The sequence below is a fragment of the Culex pipiens genome, chromosome 1 (assembly GCF_016801865.2).
Source record: "Culex pipiens pallens isolate TS chromosome 1, TS_CPP_V2, whole genome shotgun sequence".
NCBI lineage: Eukaryota > Metazoa > Arthropoda > Insecta > Diptera > Culicidae > Culex > Culex pipiens.
In genome coordinates, this window is record NC_068937.1 from 115542218 (window position 1) to 115561122 (window position 18905).

General features: G+C 38.5%; 1 protein-coding gene across 7 annotated transcripts in view; it reads left to right on the forward strand.

Annotated features, from left to right (window-relative positions):
* Window positions 1–18905, forward strand: part of LOC120416206 (polypyrimidine tract-binding protein 2) — a 325004-nt gene that overhangs the window by 138347 nt on the left and 167752 nt on the right. For all 7 annotated transcript variants that reach the window (XR_008211763.1, XM_052706202.1, XM_039577967.2 and 4 more), the window contains one exon: window positions 16448–16574. Coding sequence is in view for 6 of the 7 variants with exons in the window: in XM_052706202.1 (XP_052562162.1) it covers window positions 16448–16574 (127 nt within the window). In the remaining variant the exon portion in view is untranslated. The remainder of the gene's footprint in view (window positions 1–16447; window positions 16575–18905) is intronic.

Consider the following 18905-nt stretch of genomic DNA (forward strand, 5'->3'; position numbering starts at 1 on the left):
TTGTTCTCGGCAGCTAGTTGACAATCTTGCCACAGCAAAAAGAACATTGTAAACATATTTTTGCTACAGATTGTGGTGTAGATTTTGTGTAGCAGATTTTGTAGATCTTATCAATTTCCATTTGTTAATTTATGTCTTTTCCTCAGTTGTTTAATTTGGTCAACTTGTTGCTTTAATTATTCAATTTGAGTTATTTTTATTATATTTTAAAGTTTTTCTGTTAATTTCACTGAGTCTTAGTCACAATGATTGCAATCTTTCAATAAAACTTTCCCAAATTTTCTTTCCCAGAAAGTCATCCCCGATCATAAAACATAACCTCACTCGAAAGAAAAGCCGACCTCGCCGCGGTGGCCCCCCATTAAATCTCCATTAAAGATTAGTGCGGCTACTGCTGTTCCTCGGAACTCATACTTTTTGCGCTCCGTTCAACAATTCCCATCAAGATGACTGTGTTGTCCTTCCACGGAAAAATGCCCCAAACGAACCCTCGTCATTAGAGTGGCGGCGGTGGCACGCATGTTGTCCTTCCAAATAAAAGTCATTTGTTTAAGCCCACCGAAAAAAAAACAGAAAATAATTGTCCAAAACTGGCAATTTCCCTCTTGTCGAGAGTGCGCCACCCTTAAGTTTTTCTTGTTTTTTTTTTTGTGTCAACCTCCCTGACAAGGCAGGGAAAACAACAAAATAATAAAGCCTTAAAACATGAAGACGGCGAACAACGCCGAAGAAAAAAAGAACAACCGCTTAAAGTGAAGATAATACCGCGGTAAGCTGGAGGATTTTTCTTTATTTTCCCTCATTTTCCGACAAGCAGAGGGGAGGGCGGGAAGCCCTCTCGAAACGACGCGGAAAATTTTAAAGCCTGTTGCCGCTCGGAAAAGCTTCCGTTTCTTTTATTTTGGGAGGAAGCCAAAAGCGTTGAGCTTTTTTTCTGGCGAGACTCGAAGTGTTCAAAATGTTGAACGAGAGGGATTAGAAGTTTGTTTGTTTTTTTCGACAATTGTTTGGAAGTTTTTCGAGGTAGAGACTTAAACGAGCGAAAATGATTCCAATTGGGAAAAAAGAGCAATGTCATAGACAAAGTAGCAAGACATTCTTCAAAGTTTTACTCAGTACAAATGATCAACAATGTCCAAAAATCTCCACTTCCCATTGCTCAAACCCGTAAAACCAACCAAACCAACCACTTCTCATTCATCACCTGCCAGCAAACCCGTCCGTTTAAAGAGCTCGCCGACAAAACCAGGTACTCGAGACTCCAAAATTCCGCGCGCGCGCTCCCCCCAACCATGAATGACAAATGAAGTTGGAAGTGTATCACCACCAGAACCACCGCCGACGGCACTCTATGCTAATGCTCTTTTCAACCCCCCCCCACCCCCATGCTAACCCCTTTTTAAAGGGGTGGTGGTGGTGGAAAACACATGTCTCCACACAATTCTTGTAAAACAAGACACGGGATGCTGTTTTCCGGGGCGAGATCCCCAGTCTTTGTCGACAACGAGACGAATCATGCAAAGTGCTGAAGTAGCGAGCTTCCATTTCAGCGGGTTTCGTCTTTCTTGTGAGGGGTTTGAAACCGTTCGTTTGAAGCGTTTGAAAAGTGTTGTAACTGTGGTGAAGTCGAAACGGATATCAAAAACTTTAAAAGATGCAATTTTCAACGAAATCGCCCAATTTCAAGCATTTTTATCGATATTATTTTTTGATTTAGTATTCTTTTTAATTTTGTGTCGTTGGTTACCCAAGTTTCCAAATTGTTTTGGCAGATTGTCAAATTTTGTCAAAATATGACAACCTTCCAAATGTTATGCTTGATTCAAAAAACATTTAATTATTTTTATTGAAAAGATCAAAAAATTTCGCACGGCTAGGGTTAGTTTAGACAGATCAGAAAACTTCGCAAAAGTTACGATTATTTACATTGAAAATCGGACAATTGGATTCCGAGATATCGTCAGTTCTAAGTTGTCGTGTTATTTTGTCGCAAGCGTTTTTGACGTTCCATGAAATGTAAACAATAACAAAAACGTTTTTTTTTTGGCTGACCGTTCGGTGCCACGGAGTTTGGTTGAATTTGAGTTCGAGAATTACTAATGTTTACATTAAGGTGAAGCCGTTGATCATTTTCGAAGAAAATTGATCATCACTCTAAAATTCTCTGTATTGAATTCAGTTTAACGAATTTCGCCACCAAAATGAATCAGCATGTGCCGGTTGTTGCCTTCTTGAAGCCACTGAAAAAAAATTTGGTCTAAATCAGGGGTGACCAAAGTATGGCCCGAGGGCCAAATGTGGCCCGCGAGGTGATTTTTTGTGACCCGCGAACCCATTTTGAGTGATCGTGTAAAATGGCCCTTTGGGCAACCTGTAAAGTGATTTTATAATTCTTAAAAGTAAGGTTTAGTGAACATTTATAGTTCTGTTACTACAAACTCTATACTTTGATCCTGAATATGGGTAATTCTCTACCAACTCACACGAAATCGGGAAAAGTTGCCCCGACCCCTCTTCGATTTGCGTGAAACTTTGTCCTAAGGGGTAACTTTTGTCCCTGATCACGAATCCGAGGTCCGTTTTTTGATATCTCGTGACGGAGGGGCGGTACGACCCCTTCCATTTTTGAACATGCGAAAAAGGAGGTGTTTTTCAATAATTTGCAGCCTGAAACGGTGATGAGATAGAAATTTGGTGTCAAAGGGACTTTTATGTAAAATTAGACGCCCGATTTGATGGCGTACTCAGAATTCCGAAAAAACGTATTTTTCATCGAAAAAAAACACTAAAAAAGTTTTAAAAATTCTCCCATTTTCCGTTACTCGACTGTAAAAAATTTTGGAACATGTCATTTTATGGGAAATTTAATGTACTTTTCGAATCTACATTGTCCCAGAAGGGTCATTTTTTCATTTAGAACAAAATTTTTCATTTTAAAATTTCGTGTTTTTTCTAACTTTGCAGGGTTATTTTTTAGAGTGTAACAATGTTCTACAAAGTTGTAGAGCAGACAATTACAAAAATTTTGATATATAGACATAAGGGGTTTGCTTATAAACATCACGAGTTATCGCGATTTTACGAAAAAAAGTTTTGAAAAAGTTACTTTTTGCGTTTCTCTTTGTTTCGTCGTCCGTGTCTGTCGCGGGTGACCATGAACGGCCATGATCGATGACGACCAACTTTTTCAAAACTTTTTTTCGTAAAATCGCGATAACTCGTGATGTTTATCAGCAAACCCCTTATGTCTATATATCAAAATTTTTGTAATTGTCTGGTCTACAACTTTGTAGAACATTGTTACACTCTAAAAAATAACCCTGCAAAGTTAGAAAAAACACGAAATTTTAAAATGAAAAATTTTGTTCTAAATGAAAAAATGACCCTTCTGGGACAATGTAGATTCGAAAAGTACATTAAATTTCCCATAAAATGACATGTTCCAAAATTTTTTACAGTCGAGTAACGGAAAATGGGAGAATTTTTAAAACTTTTTTAGTGTTTTTTTCGATGAAAAATACGTTTTTTCGGAATTCTGAGTACGCCATCAAATCGGGCGTCTAATTTTACATAAAAGCCCCTTTGACACCAAATTTCTATCTCATCACCGTTTCAGGCTGCAAATTATTGAAAAACACCTCTTTTTTCGCATGTTCAAAAATGGAAGGGGTCGTACCGCCCCTCCGTCACGAGATATCAAAAAACGGACCTCGGATTCGTGATCAGGGACAAAAGTTACCCCTTAGGACAAAGTTTCACGCAAATCGAAGAGGGGTCGGGGCAACTGCTGTGTGAGTTGGCGGAGAATTACCCATATACCAAAGAGATATTTTGTTTTAATGTCTATTTTATTGAAACAATTGAATTATTTATTTAAATTATGTCGAAAACATCATCAAACATTTTTGAAAATGTTACAACAATTGTAAAGACAGCAAAAAATTAGGTATATCATATTAATTGAAGAGTCATGATGCAAAATCATAAACTTCCCTCCTCAGGATTCGAACCCATGACATTTGGGTTACAAATTGAATACGTAACATCTGATTGAGGTTGATCAAAATCAATTGAAATGTTATTGAAACTGAAGGAATGATAGGAATATCTTTGCAACGATTTGTTATTTAAGCCGTTGCAAATATTTTCAAAGTTTATGTCACCCCCTCCCCCCCTCTTTAAAATTAGTTCTAGAATTAAAGCGCCAAAAAAAATTTTTTTTTTTTCATAACTCTGAAATTTTTTACTAAAAACAGAAGTCTAATCAACTCAAAACAATCTAAAATGCATTTTTCTGCATTGATAATCATATTTAGCATGTTTGGGCCCGTTTAAAATATCTTGAACTTTTTTTATGAAATTACTATATTCAGCACCGAAAAATCTTTTTTTTTCACAATGATATAATTTTCGTCAGTACTTTGAAATTTTGGAAACATATAGTTGCAATACAACTAGACAGGTGTATACTGCATTTTAAACAATTATCCACCAACCTAGACCAGACCGTGTAATATATTTTATTTACAAAATTGTTATATAATGTGATATGTTGGTTAAGGCATAAAATTGCAATATTTTGTTTTTTTTCAGTTTTTTTTTTAATTTAAGATAAAATAACCAATTGAATAAAACTGTTGGAAAAAATGTTTGATCTCTAATATTTAAATTAATGACTGAAATGTCTAAAAAAATCAGTTTCAAAAAACTGCAGCTGGTGGATGAATTTTGTAATTTTACAGTTTTAAACCATTTTTTTACATAGCCTTTTTCCACATTTGGCCCTCAAGCTGATGTGAGCTTCAAAATTTGGCCCGGAATTCAAAAACTTTGAGCACCCCTGGTCTAAATCAAATGTGTTTCAAATTTTATATAATTTTGTGGTACAACCATTGGCAATCATTTATTAATGACGATTTGAATAACTTAGCAAGGAATGAGACAATCGTTACCAAAAGGAATCAGCATGTGTAGGGCACTATTCTAAACACCTTGTAGAAGGAATTTTGTCAAAATATTGATAGCGACGCAAAAATTATATCTTTGAACGAAAAATCATGGCAATGATGGAAGTCTTCACGTTAACCGGGCATGTACGAGTGTCAAACGCGTTCATGGCCGTTCGTGGTCACCCGCGACAGACAAGGACGACGAAACAAAGAGAAACGCAAAAAGTAACTTTTTCAAAACTTTTTTTTCGTAAAATCGCGATAACTCGTGATATTTATCAGCAAACCCCTTATGTCTATATATCAACATTTTTGTAATTGTCTGCTCACAACTTTATAGAACATTGTTACACTCTAAAAAATAACCCTGCAAAGTTAGAAAAAACACGAAATTTTAAAATGAAAATTTTTGTTCTAAATGAAAAAATGACCCTTCTGGGTCAATGTAGATTCAAAAAGTACATTAAATTTCCCATAAAATGACATGTTCCAAAAAATTTTACAGTCAAGTAACGGAGAATGGGAGAATTTTTAAAAGTTTTTTAGTGTTTTTTTCGATGAAAAATACGTTTTTTTCGGAATTCTGAGTACGCCATCAAATCGGGCGTCTAATTTTACATAAAAGTCTCTTTGACAACAAAATTTCTATCTCATCACCGTTTCAGGCTGCAAATTATTGAAAAACACCTCTTTTTTCGCATGTTCATAAATGGAAGGGGTCGTACCGCCCCTCCGTCACGAGATATCAAAAAACGGACCTCGGATTCGTGATCAGGAACAAAAGTTACCCCTTAGGACAAAGTTTCACGCAAATCGAAGAGGGGTTGGGGCAACTTTTCCCGATTTCGTGTGAGTTGGTAGAGAATTACCCATTGAATACTGAATACTTGATACAAGGGACTGCAGATTTGTCAAAATATTATATTCTGGATATCTGGATTAAATATGAAAGATTGAAACTGAACACTGAACAAACTCAACATCAAAAACTGAAGGGCTCAAACTGAACAATATCGAATAGGTGGATTAAACCCTGCTTTTTTATCCCATCCTAAGAAGCAAAAGGATCAGCCCCCTCGCCCTCCGCCCCCACATAACCAGCAAGAATGTAATATTTCTGTCAGAAAGAAGTGTGCCAAAGTGAGCGCACAAATGTGTTTCGTCCTCCACGAGTCGTCATCACAACCCCCGACATACTGACTGACTGACTGAGCACGATTTGCGATGACTAGGCTCCATTCGTTCCGTTTTTATTCGGCAGCAGCTGTCGTCCTCTGCTCCCGGCGAACGGTTCTCATTCGGTGAGTTACACCGCGGTCACCCATTTGCCTTCACTGATGGGAGGGGAGCTTGTATGAGGACATACGGCGCTGTCTGACGAGCGCGCGCGATGAAAATCGATACGCAAAACGACCAAGTGCTGCTGTAAAGTGACAGCTGGACAGCTTGATATCGTCGCGGTTACGGTGGTCAGATGGTTGGGGCTTTTGATTGAAATTCGGGTTGAACATCTCGCAAAACTTCTTTAAAGGTGATCAACTCGCCGGAGCAACCCCGTACTTTGCTGATCCGACCAAGCCCAAGAATTCCAATTCCGCAAGCTCCTGACGGCTGGTGGTGTCTGGTGCGGTTAGAGGCTTCATTTGCCACAAGACAGCACCCCTGGGAACCGCGCTGACTTGCTGCTGCTCGCCAGGATCAGTGTTAATGAATAGTAAAAGAAGACCAGGTCGTCGCCAGAAGCTCCTCTCTGCCAGTCAGAGGCATTACTGTCGGAAAACGGTTTCGTGCAGTATCACGCAGGTGGGAATTTCATCCTGCTGCTTGGGGTGGGAGATGCGGAGCGAACATTAAAAGGCTTGTTTGGAAACGATGGTACAACTAGCTGCGAGCTACCGGAACTACCTGATGTGGGGCCGCAATGGAGACGCACGGTAGAGCTCAGCTGCAACATCTGCCTTGTCTAAACAAGATTCGAAATTGGTTCGGGGAATTTGGCTGCATTTGGAGCTTAGATTGCTTTGTGGAAGTCGGTTAGAAATTGAAGAGAACTCTAATGGAGAAATTAAAGGCATTGCATTAAAAGTTGTAGACGTTAGACGTTAGACATTTGACGTTTCGACGGACTAAATAATATTTCTCACAATTTATTGTTATTTTTGCGAATTTCACAATGCCAGCTTACATTCACAGACGAATTTTCACCGTAGCATTCATTGTTATCGTAGAAAAAGCCTTGAAAACATCTTTTGTGAGAGACACTCTTCTAAGAACGAAACAAAATTTCCACCATTCAAAGAGGCTTAGTTTTAGGAAAAAACGTCCGCATGTTCCAAATCTGCCGAATGTTTTCCACCCAGTTTTCCGAAAAACCGGAGGCCCTCACAAATCCCACTCGTCATCACATTTTCCCTCTCGTCAGTTTTCCCAGCCCAAAATTTCACGGCGCACCCTTTTCTCATCAGTCAATCCTTTCAGCAGCCCTGTTGTGTTCAGCTTATTTCGCTCGCAGGCACTTTCCACTGTGTATGCTGCTTTGTAATGTTTCATCCCTGAATGGCAGAACCACCCTGCCTCCCTCTCCTCCAACACCACCCACCACAATCAGGTACACATTCAGGTTCTATTTTAAGCCTGCGCCAGCAACTCCACCCCAATCTCCCAACAATGAAATGTATTTACCTTTATGTTATTACCATTATCATGTAAAAGCAGCAAACTTTTAATCTTTTGTTGTGTGTGCGTATTCTCGTGTAAGTTGCCGAAAAAAGCCAAACAAAGACGAGGTGAGGACGACTCCGCACTTCATCACGTTCCTCTCGTCTACGAGCTGCAAAGACAATAGAAGCAGGACTCCCTGCTGACAAACTGAACGGAATTCATCATTGGAAATCTCAAGAATTGCACGCTGGCAAACATTTACGACATTCCATAACTCTGGGCGCTTGCATAACGAAATTCCGGAATCGGAAAGTTGCATCGTACTGTTATGAGCACGCTGGAAAATTCATGTGCAATTTTGCCGTGCAGTGGAAGACTCCAAAATTAAGTGTGATTCCTGAAGTCTCAAAACTGAACTCTAATTCTTCAAACTGAAGTCTTAAGACTTAATTTGTAGTCTCCCTTGAGTTATCCCATTTAGAACTCGGAAGGGAATTCCACAGCCAAGTCTCCCAACTGAAATGTGTACTCTCAAGTCTCCAAACTTTTCCTAATTACCATAGTTGGAGTTCATTTTTAAGTCTTTCAACTGGTGTGTATGATCTCAAATCTGCAACTAAATAATCATATTAAAGATGGCAAACTTTTTAATCACTTTCTTAAGTCTCCACTCATGAATCAAGTTTTCAAATAAAGTCTTAGAGGCTGAGGCAAAACTGCAGTCTCTTATATAATTATTCAAGCTGTCCCGAAGACTGCAGTAATACTTCAAAACTATGGTCTCTACTTTTACGTATGCAATTTGTTATCTCCACGCTTAGGAATTCTATTATCAAGTCTTCAAACTACTCTCAAATCTTCATCCAACCGACCAATCCAACGCTTCAAAGTCTTCATACACAGAAAAAAATCATGGTAATATTGCATCTGGGAAGAAGTACCATTTTTAAGTCAGAAAAATGTGTAATTTTACCTCTGAAAATGTGTAATTTTACCACTTTTCTGTTGTTATGTCGCTTTTTCAGTCTAAATTGAGGTAAAATTACATCATAAAAGAGGTAATACACAACTTTTACTGTGTACTCAAGTCACATATTTCATCACACTTAAGATTCCTTTCGTTACACAGAAAAAAATGTGAATTTACTCGACACGTAAAAATTGAATGACATGTAAACTCAGTTGATGTAAACTTGAGTTTCGTTGTAAACGGTTGTATCACACGTAAAATCATGTTTTTACGTATAATTTGTTGCAAATTTACATCAAATTGCATTTAAATTTAAATGTTTAATGACGTTCAAAAGTGTTACATCATAAATGATGTAACATTAGGAAATATTTTTGTGTGTGTACTGTTAGAGTTTCTGTTCGCTTTCGAATTTCAGAACAACAGTTGCCACTCGCATATCTCCAAACTAGAAACTCTACACAGCAAAAAATCCGATGGTAAAATCGCATGCAAAAGCATGCACATCACCTTTGTGAGCAAAAGCATGTAATATTGTATGAGAAAACGTGTACATAAAAAGCATGTACCGAAGAAAAAAAAAATCAGATCTGCTCAACCCAAAAATAACATCAATCCGGCGAGAGTAATACTCAGATTACCAAGTCTGCGCCCCAACCCGCTCGGCTATCTCGCCGCTGTAAAAATGATTGGATCTTCACCGATGTAGCTGTTGGTTCCCCATAAATCGTATGCAGTCAACACAGTATACGACGTACGGAAAACCTACTCTTACGTTGGCATTGATACAACCGTTTGCACAGCGGCGAGATAGCTGAGCGGGTTGGGGCGTGGACTTGGTAATCTGGAAATGTCTCTCACCGGATTGATGTTATTTTTAGGGTGAGCAGACCTGATTTTTCTTCTTCGCTACATGCTTTTTGTGTACACGTTTTCTCATACAATATTACATGCTTTTGCTCACAAAGGTGATGTGCATGCTTTTGCATGCGATTTTACACAGAATTTTTTTACTGTGTACTTACTGTCAAGTCTCCACCCATAAGTCTCCAAACTGAAATCAATCAGCTTTTCAGCGTCTAAAAGTGAGTCTCTGGTGTTAAATCTCTAAACTCGAACTCACCAACCGGTCTCCACACTAAACTCTCCAAACCAAAGAGTTCTTATTTTCACTGTGCCTGGGATAGTTGCATTCCTGGATATACGTAAGTTATTCATAACTTGCACACACACGAGCTTGCGCTAATGAATATGTCTGCACTGAATACATAACTAGAGGCAGCATATTTGCCCTGAACACTAGAACCACTTCTGCTCTTCGATACTAGTACTAGTGGCGGCGGCGACGGCTGTTGGTCTGGAACACATGAATAATTGTCGCTAAACTGTCTGTTGACATTACTGGCAAGGGTGAGGGGTAAAGGGGAGCAAGTGGTTAAGCTGACGATTTAATTATTACAGAACATGGGAAGAACCGCCACCACCATCTCGGGCAATATTTGAATTGTAGATTCTTCAAAGTAGGGCGAAATTTGTTTGAGTTTGGAACACACAGTTTGCGGGAAAATTCAGTTTATTACGGAGATTCTGCGTCAATTTCGCACAGCATTATCAATCTGCTAAGGGTGTTAACCTTTTTGGACGACCTAAACTCGACCAGCAATCTCTCCTTCCATAATATTTAAGTCTCGTTTCTCAAGCCAAAAATTTGCATTGTTCACATTGTCAGGGGTGGAAATTCCTGAAAATTGAATCCTGACCGTCCTTTTCCCTTCCCTCGCAAAAAAAAACTCGTTTCTTTTCCAAAACTTGAAACTTTCCCAGGCACGTCTTTGTTTTGCCACATAGTCAAAAAATTACAAATATTACAGACCCTCCCCGCACCGGATACCAACCAAACCTAGAAGAAGGAACAGGTGAAAGTGAAAAACGCCCACCTTTCAATGAATGGTTTCACGTCTTCCACATAATGGCGCTGCTTCTCAAAGCCCCATGAATTGGGCGAGGAATCCCGCATTGATCCAACTAGCGATTTATCGGATTTTCTTACCCCCAACAATTGACTTCGACCATTTTGAGAATTAGCAGCAGTGTGATTGGAGATTTTCCCTTATCCTCTTAAAAAAAAGTGGAACATCAACACTTGCCGTCTTCCAAATCCCTTTCCTTATCCAAGGTGCGCGGTAGAGATGGAGTTGAGAACTTGGTGTCTCCAAATTTAAGTTTGTAGAGTTGAGACAAGATACATTATTATGACACGCGAAGGTTTGGAAGATTCACGGTGGAGATTTCTGTTTGGAGACATTTTAGTAGAGACTTAAAGTGACAGCTTGTTTGTAGATATTACAGCATGGAGACTTGTTAATCGTTCTATAGTGTATTTTTTAGATTTAAACCAGAACGCATCACTTTTCCTCCCGGAAAATTTACAAAAAAAAACAATCTCAAACCATTCAGCGGTGTCGAGTTGAGAAGCAAGAAAAATTGAAAATCCTTATCTCGATCCGTTCGGGGGAAAACCTTTTCCCACCCGCACACACACACACATACACTCATACGCTTACGTGAATCCTAGGGATATATCGAATCCGGGAAACCTCATCATGTAGCGCACGTTTTTTCCCCTTCTGGATTTTCCGAAGATTCAAAAGGGGTTTCTCCGGTCCGGTTCGGTAGTAAAAAATTGATGCTCGGTCAATTTCTTTATAGTTTAAGGATAATTTTTTTTCTTGCCTTGGGGGCAGGGGAAAAGTATCTGAAAAGGCCTTAAACGGTCAGGTAAAAGCAATCGAAAAAGGGACGAAAAGGGATAGTGTTCGGACAGGATTTACTCACTTGAACCCCAAATTAATCAAAACAACCACATTAAGATTGACAGGGTTCTGTTTAGGTGGGGAGTGATTTTTGGTTTTTTGAAAAAAGGGATATTAGCTGAAATTTTTTACTCAACGCAACTCTTAAACATTGTAGTTTTGCGAAAATTAGGAAAAATGTTAACAAGCAGCTTTCAATTGGGTCCTAAAATGAAGCTTAGATTACTGATATTATCATTTACAGCAATAAAGCTTATTTTTCTGAGTACAATGACCCTTTGTACGACCACAAAAAGTTTAAAATGGATTTTTAAATCAATTTTGAAAAATTAACCCCGCGGTCCTTCTTGACAGAAAAGCTCCTACTTGACAGCTCGTTCCAAGGGGACCATAGTTGATCCATCGAAAAAATGTTGTCTTGTCTAGAAAAAAAATTGCATTAAAATGAAAAAAAGTGATCAGAAATGGTTTTTAATCGTGTTTTTTACCGTTGTACATAAAAATTGACATAGGGCTTTAGTACCCAATTCTGATAGCATGTTTTTCAGCAAGTAAATTAGTAAAATTTACTAATATTTCAGTTAGATTTATTAGTTTTTGAACTTGATTACAACTGTCAAATCCAAGAAATCTGAGCTAGGAAATGTTTACCAAAATGGTTACCAAATTTAAAGTGCTCTTAAAACTGAAAATTCTCAGCTGTTGCCCGTCTAATTGAAGTACTTTTAATTCATTTAGATCAGCAAAACTCAATCAACCCAAAAAAAAGCCTTTTTCATCAGCTTTCACACAAAGCTCGCTCTTCAAAAACACCCCAAACAATCCTTTACTGAGAACGCAATGAAATCCCGTGCAGTTTCCGTGGCCAAATATGATTCAATTTGTGGAGTGCACTTTTCATTAAATTCCGTTTAACCGGTTCGGTGTTTTTATACTTTGATTCAGTTTTGAGTGCGCAAAAACTAAAGCTTCCCGCGCTACACTTCTAGCCTCAAATCTACCTGAATGGCAACAAGTTCGCTATCCCCACACCCGCTCGTGACTCTTTTTAGTTGGTTAGTTTTCCGGGTGTGTGCGAATTTAGTCACTCGCACTAGCTTGGTCGCAAAACGGTCCTACGCGTTTCTGGCAACAAATTTCCCGATGGGACAAACTTGCGATCATGGACAGCAGGACACGTGCAGCTCTGCTGGATTTTTTTTCCGTTTTCCAAATCGACATTAAATGAGACTGACCCGTATTTTCCGGCGTGGCCGCCGCTGCTGCTGGTGGCACTGTGGTAGTGGTGGTTACCCTCCCCGTGGAATCCCTGTTCGCGTGTGTGTCAGGTGATGACGGTTGTGTCATTTCCCCGTGACCACGTGTGGCGGAATTAAAACATGGTGAGTGCGACTCACTTCCGGCGGCGGTGGAACATTCACAGTATGAGACTTTTCCTCAAATTTAAAGTGTCGGAAAAAAGATGGAAAAAGGCTTTTTTCCAAAAATTCAATTTCCATATCGAGTCGATAACTTTTCAATTTTCCACCCAAATGACTTTTTCCAAAGGAGCTACCCCCTCACAGTTTTCAACCCTTCCTCGCGGTAAACAAAGAAAAAGGCACGTTCCAAACCACGCACAGCCCAAATATTTTCAGCGTTTTTTGTTGTTTCTCTCTCTCTCGAAAGCTCACGCCAAAGTCAACAGATGATGGCGAACCATAAAATTATCGCTTTCCCACACGGTGGGAAAAACCTTGCGGCTTGCGGAAAAGTGGGACAGGACGGCACGGACGGGCAGCAGCAGCAGCAGCAGGGTATCTGCATGACAGCCAGAAGTGACGCAGAGCGTCATGCTCACGCAACCCTTAAGAGACACACGTGTGGGGGATTTGGGTGAGCGAGGTGGAAAATTTAATGTCGATTTAAAGTTGTGGTGTGTTGATTTGGCTCACAAGCTGAATTTGTTTGACAATTTTATTAATTGTATATTTGTCCCAAAATTTAGTCCAATCTGAAAAAAAATCGTCTCATGGTGTTTTTTGTTTATGTCCAAAGGATAAATGTGTCCCACAGAGATTTTACCATTTTTTATTTTTCTGTCTATCTCATGATATCATAAAATTGATGAGCAACCTGAAAGCAACTTAAAAAGTTCATCATAACATTTTTTTTGTGTCCATTTGGTAAAACTGGTCCCATTATTTTTCACAGAGGCTATATGTCCCTATTTTGGACCTATTATGCAAAGCATCAACATATTTCGCATTGTTCTCAGGAACGGTCTAACTAATTTGGCTCGTTTCAGGATTGTTTTGTGCCTTAATTTATGCTTAACAAAGTGTGCTATTGAAAATTGAAAATAATTCAACCATTTCATTGTAATAATTTTTTTTTTGTATTTATTTAGGACCTTTTAACTATGAGTCTTTCGGGTCCTCATTATAATAAGCATTTCAAGTAAAACATTTTTTGGATGCCTTTTGGACTTATTTAATGTATTTTGGACCCACACTTTGATTGGTTGAAATTTTGACAACTCGAATTGCGGCGGGCGGCGACAACACGCATACTTACAAAAACTCGGTTTGATAAACCAAAGGGCCTATCCACGGTTATAATTTAGAAAATATTTATTCCTGAAATTAAATAATTATGATAAAACAATGAATTTTAATTTGAAGACGTGTTTTATTTATATTGAATGGAAGCTCATGCATCTTTAGCAGGTCTCTGTCTCGCTTGACAAAAAGTTTAACTACATGTTGCACTTTTAAAAACAATGCCTTTTTCAAATGAAATTGCTGTATGTATACAGCCATTCCCCACGAAAACAGCATGGTTCGAAAAAAAAGTTCTCTGATCGGGCTCAAAATTTTTCTGGAGGTTCCTTGGCCGAAATAATTAGATAACGTATTTCAATTACGAAAATTTTGGTACCCTAACATGTATAGGTCATCGCTGAATTTTTTAAGTTATCGCCGTTTTAGTGAAAAAAGTCGATTTTTTCCCGTTTTTGGTCCCGAGACCTTCAAACAGCATATTAAGTTTTCATACGACCTTTTCAAATGTTAAGCTAGATTTTTGAAACTTCTTACTATTTTTCCTTAATAGTTGAACTAATCACCTTTCTTCTTCAGCTAAAATCGGATGAAATGGCGCAGAGATGTAATTTTTTAAAAAAAGTGGTTTTTGCGAAAATCGACGAAAATGGCCATTTTTCGAACCACCCTAACATGGCATAGGTCACCCTAATGGCTAAACAAAAAATACGGGTCCAATTATATCGGCCAAGGAACCCCCAGAAAAATTTTGAGCCCGATCGGAGAACTTTTTTTTCGAACCATGCTGTTTTCGTGAAGAATTGCTGTATATAGGGGAAATTCTCGTATGTTTGGCAGGTTAAGCTCTCGCTCCTAACTCCATCCAATTTGCTGATTTTCACTATTTAAACAACTAATTTTGCAAAACTTTTTATAGAAACTTGCTTGCTCACTTCTTATTGAGCTGTTTATCACTCGATTTCAGTTGAAAACGCTTTTAATTAGCTTTAATTGAATGTCAAAGTTCTGACCTGCCAACATTAGAGGCACGCTGGAATTAGATGCTGTTCCCCTAGATATGCAAAAATCTGTTTAAACTTACAAAAAATATAGTTTTCAAATGTTTACTCCTCTGATTAGTTAGCAATACGTCGTAACAGCCATCACGATCTCCTACATCTATTAGAATTTTTTTCTCTGAAATAAACCAAATTTTCTTTGTTTTCCAGTAAAGAGCTTTTAAAAGACGTGCAGATGACAATTCAAAACATTTTTAGTTTTATAATTCGTAAATTGATCGAAAGCTGATCGAAAAATTGATTTGTTAATAACTAGCGCTTAGGATCTTTTTTAAATTTAACCCGAGATTTTTTTAATTAAATTCATACGACCTTTTCGAAAACCACTCGTAAGCAATGTTGATAGCGCCTGTTACGGTGACAGTTGACGATTTATTGAATTAGGCCCTTTAGGCTTTTCAATCGTTTCCACTTCAATTCCAACAGGGTAGCCAGTTTGCAATTTATTAAACAAAAATTAAAAATATATGCAACTAAGTTAGTTATAATGATGTTAGGACAAAAATAAATCAACATCAGTTTAAATTTTGGGATATTTTACAATCGGTCCTGAAAATCATCCAAAACTCTGTCATCAATTTGCATTTTTATCGTTTAAAAACATATTTTCATTGTTTCTGTTTACCTTTTGCTTTTTAAAGCTTAGATTTATTTCAAATATGTACAGTAAGAAATGCAATCCAAAATATTAAAATAAAAAATTTCATTTAATTTCAATTAAATATCGAAATAACTTGATAAACAAAACTGGCAACAACTTGTTATACATGTGTTGGTGACATCCTTGAACCGACTGCAAAGTAGCTCCAAAAACTGATCCAACGCGTCTGATTTGGAAAAAAGTATTATGAATTTAGTTTTTTTAACATAATTAAAATAATAATAAATAATAGAATAGTTATTTCAATGGTTTAGTAACGAAAAACATAAAAGAATTAAATAAACAACATTTACATTGCTCGGAATCCGGACGAAATTGCTTGGTGGCAGTGCAAAACAGATAAAATATTCAAGGTTTCGCGAGCCAAATCTGATAAGCAACGAGGCCAGAATTTTTGGACCTAATTGATCTTCATCTTTAAAAGCCTGAACTATCTCGATTAATGAAAATGTCCAACATAGGTACTAGATCCAAAATAGGGTCATATACCCTATCATTGATGCTAAAAAAATCATGGTCATGTATTCTTGGTAGCAACGCTTGCATAGAGCGTATCCTAGAACTTATACCTTCCCAAAAAAGGTTCAACTCCAAGCGAAACCATCTTTGGGAAACCGTAGAGATTTTCCCTTATCCCCTTGAAAAAGTGGAGTATCATTTTTTTCCCACAATCACATCAAAAGGCGCTTCACCTGACCTGCTGCAAGTTGATTGAAAGTTGCCGATAAGTTTTCCCGCAAAAAAAAGTTGGCTTATCACTAACCTCCCCTTTTTCCTCCTTTTTTTCCCCAGCGCGGAAGCGACGAACTCCTCAGCCAGGCAGCAGTCATGGCACCGGCATCGGACAACAACAACCAGGACCTGGCGACCAAGAAGGCCAAGCTGGAAACCAACTCAGTGATTGGCGTGGGCGGCATCAGTAAGTTGAAATTTTGCGATATCTTTTAAATCAAAAACCGCACACGCGCCCGGCTCAAATTTCGGCCATAATCTGTTGACGTTGTTGTTATGACAGAATCGGACTTCTCGGGACGCGAGAGATCAAACGGCTAATCGAGAAGGTGCCCGGAGGGTTCCCCCGGCAGGACGGACCCGGAGATGGCACCGGTGCGATTAGGGCAGCTGTGTTTTGCCAGTTACTGGTGTGGAAAATGAGACAAATTTTAAGACAAACCATCCGGCCGGGAAGAATAAGTTTCTTAAGGGGTTGGAGTCCTTTGAACTCGGTATTGTTGAGGAAATTGCCTGGCTGATGATAGATAAACAGTCCGTTGATAAAGAGGCGCGGCGACCGATGCTCGCTTCTTCGAATTGTGTTTTAGTACAAGTTTAGTACATTTCAGTACTTTTTTTAGTACAACATTAAAATTAAAATTTTTGGAGGGAAATCTAAAAAATGATGAAATTTAGCACAATTGCGTTTAGAATCACCGTTCTCCGACCGATTAACACAGATAAGTGCCCAAGTCGGGCCAAACAATCGGACAAGTTTTGTGCCGACGGATTGAGATACCATCAACCTTGCTGAGTGGCGGGAGGGCTGTTATCATTTAATTTCCAATTCGTAAAGGTTTCGGTTCCCTACTGCTGCTGCTCGATTCAATTGTGCTCGTTAACAGATTTGTTCGGTCGGAAGGGAATCAAAAACTTTTTCTTTTCCTGCGGAAAAAGTCAGCTGAGCGAGCCAAGGGGGCGGAAAATCCAGCTCTCGAAGATCAATCGATGTTTTATTCATTCTTGGCCTGGCTGCACGAATGGATTGAGAAGAATGGCCGTTTTATTGTTTTGTTTTCCTGCCTGGTTCGGTATGCTCTGGGGAAAGGAAAAAGGACAATGGGAAAGTTTCCAAGGGGTGGCAGGGGTCACGGGTGGTTTGATGGAGATCGTAAAATTCCGAACGTTTTGGTTTATGTTGTGCTAATTTGACGAGCATTAATATTTATTTGGTGGGACAGCTGGCTCGAATTTGTTGATGGGAGTTGAATTTATGGACTGTGACCATATTTGGTCTATAATTTGCAGTAATTAGTGGACAATTATGCTGAAAATTTTATTTGTTCGGTTTTTTTCCTACCCACCGCTAGGTGTCGTTAAAATTAGTGATGAGTATTGAGGTTTTGCAGCGCGACTGTGTTTCAAATGTAGGTGGCGCCAAAATGAGGTTACTTGCCAAAAATCGCATTCCTTTCTGCTGGATTGAAGAACAAAATCGCTTATTTCTCATGATTTCCTGCATCAATCATAATGAAACTAGTTGCAAAAGACGAGAAAAATTTTTTGCTTTAAAATAATGAACATCAATTTTTGGGCGCGCAAAAATTTGTGACCTTTTTCTTTTAAAAAACATGTTTTGGAACAAGAAAAAATTAGTTTCCCCGTATATATCAATGAAATATACAGTTTTATAGTTGATAACAGATGTGTTTACGTATATTCAACAATCTTCATTGATTTTTGGCAGACTTTCTTGCCTAATAATCCAAATTACTATCTTTTTATAAATTTACAGTTTTCTCATAGAAAAATCAAACAAATTTTGGAAAGTTGTACACCAAATTGTTGGAAATATTTTTTCTCGTCCGAATCCGGCATAAGTTTTGTAAAAATGTTGATTATGGAGGAAAAAACACATTTTTTCAAAAAAACATAGGTTTAAGCTATTTGTCCATAGGCGGCGACATGTGTCTTTTAGCTTTGCTGCAAATCCTCTATTGCATGCAAGTTTAACTAGTGTTAGTTCATTTATATAAAAGTTTCAGTTTTCCAATTAAAGTCACTAACCATGAGATCATAAGATCAATTTTCGGGTAATTCTATCCAACTACACAGATCCTTAGGCGAAGAGCAACTTCTTAGTAGGGCTAATCCTGCTTTGTCAGATTTTTTCCATGTTTATTCGGAAAAACAAAACCTTTCAACATATTATCACATGTCCCGCTCGAAGGCATCTTCTTAGCCAGCAGATTTAGGCTTCGGCTTTTATCCTAAATCGACATTAAGTTGCACACGTGTAATTCCCCACACTGGCCCGTTCCCATTTTTTTCCACTCCCCTGTGGCAATATTTTATCACAGCTTCGCCCACATACGTCACACGTGCTTTCCGGTGCCTACTTTTAGGAGCCGTATCATGTGGTCGCCACGGGAGATCATTAGGCGAAAGCGCCTGCAGGTAGGCAACCAATATGCTTTATTTTTCCCTGTGTCGTCTTCCAAAGATGACGACAACGCGGTTGTAGCCCAAAGCTATG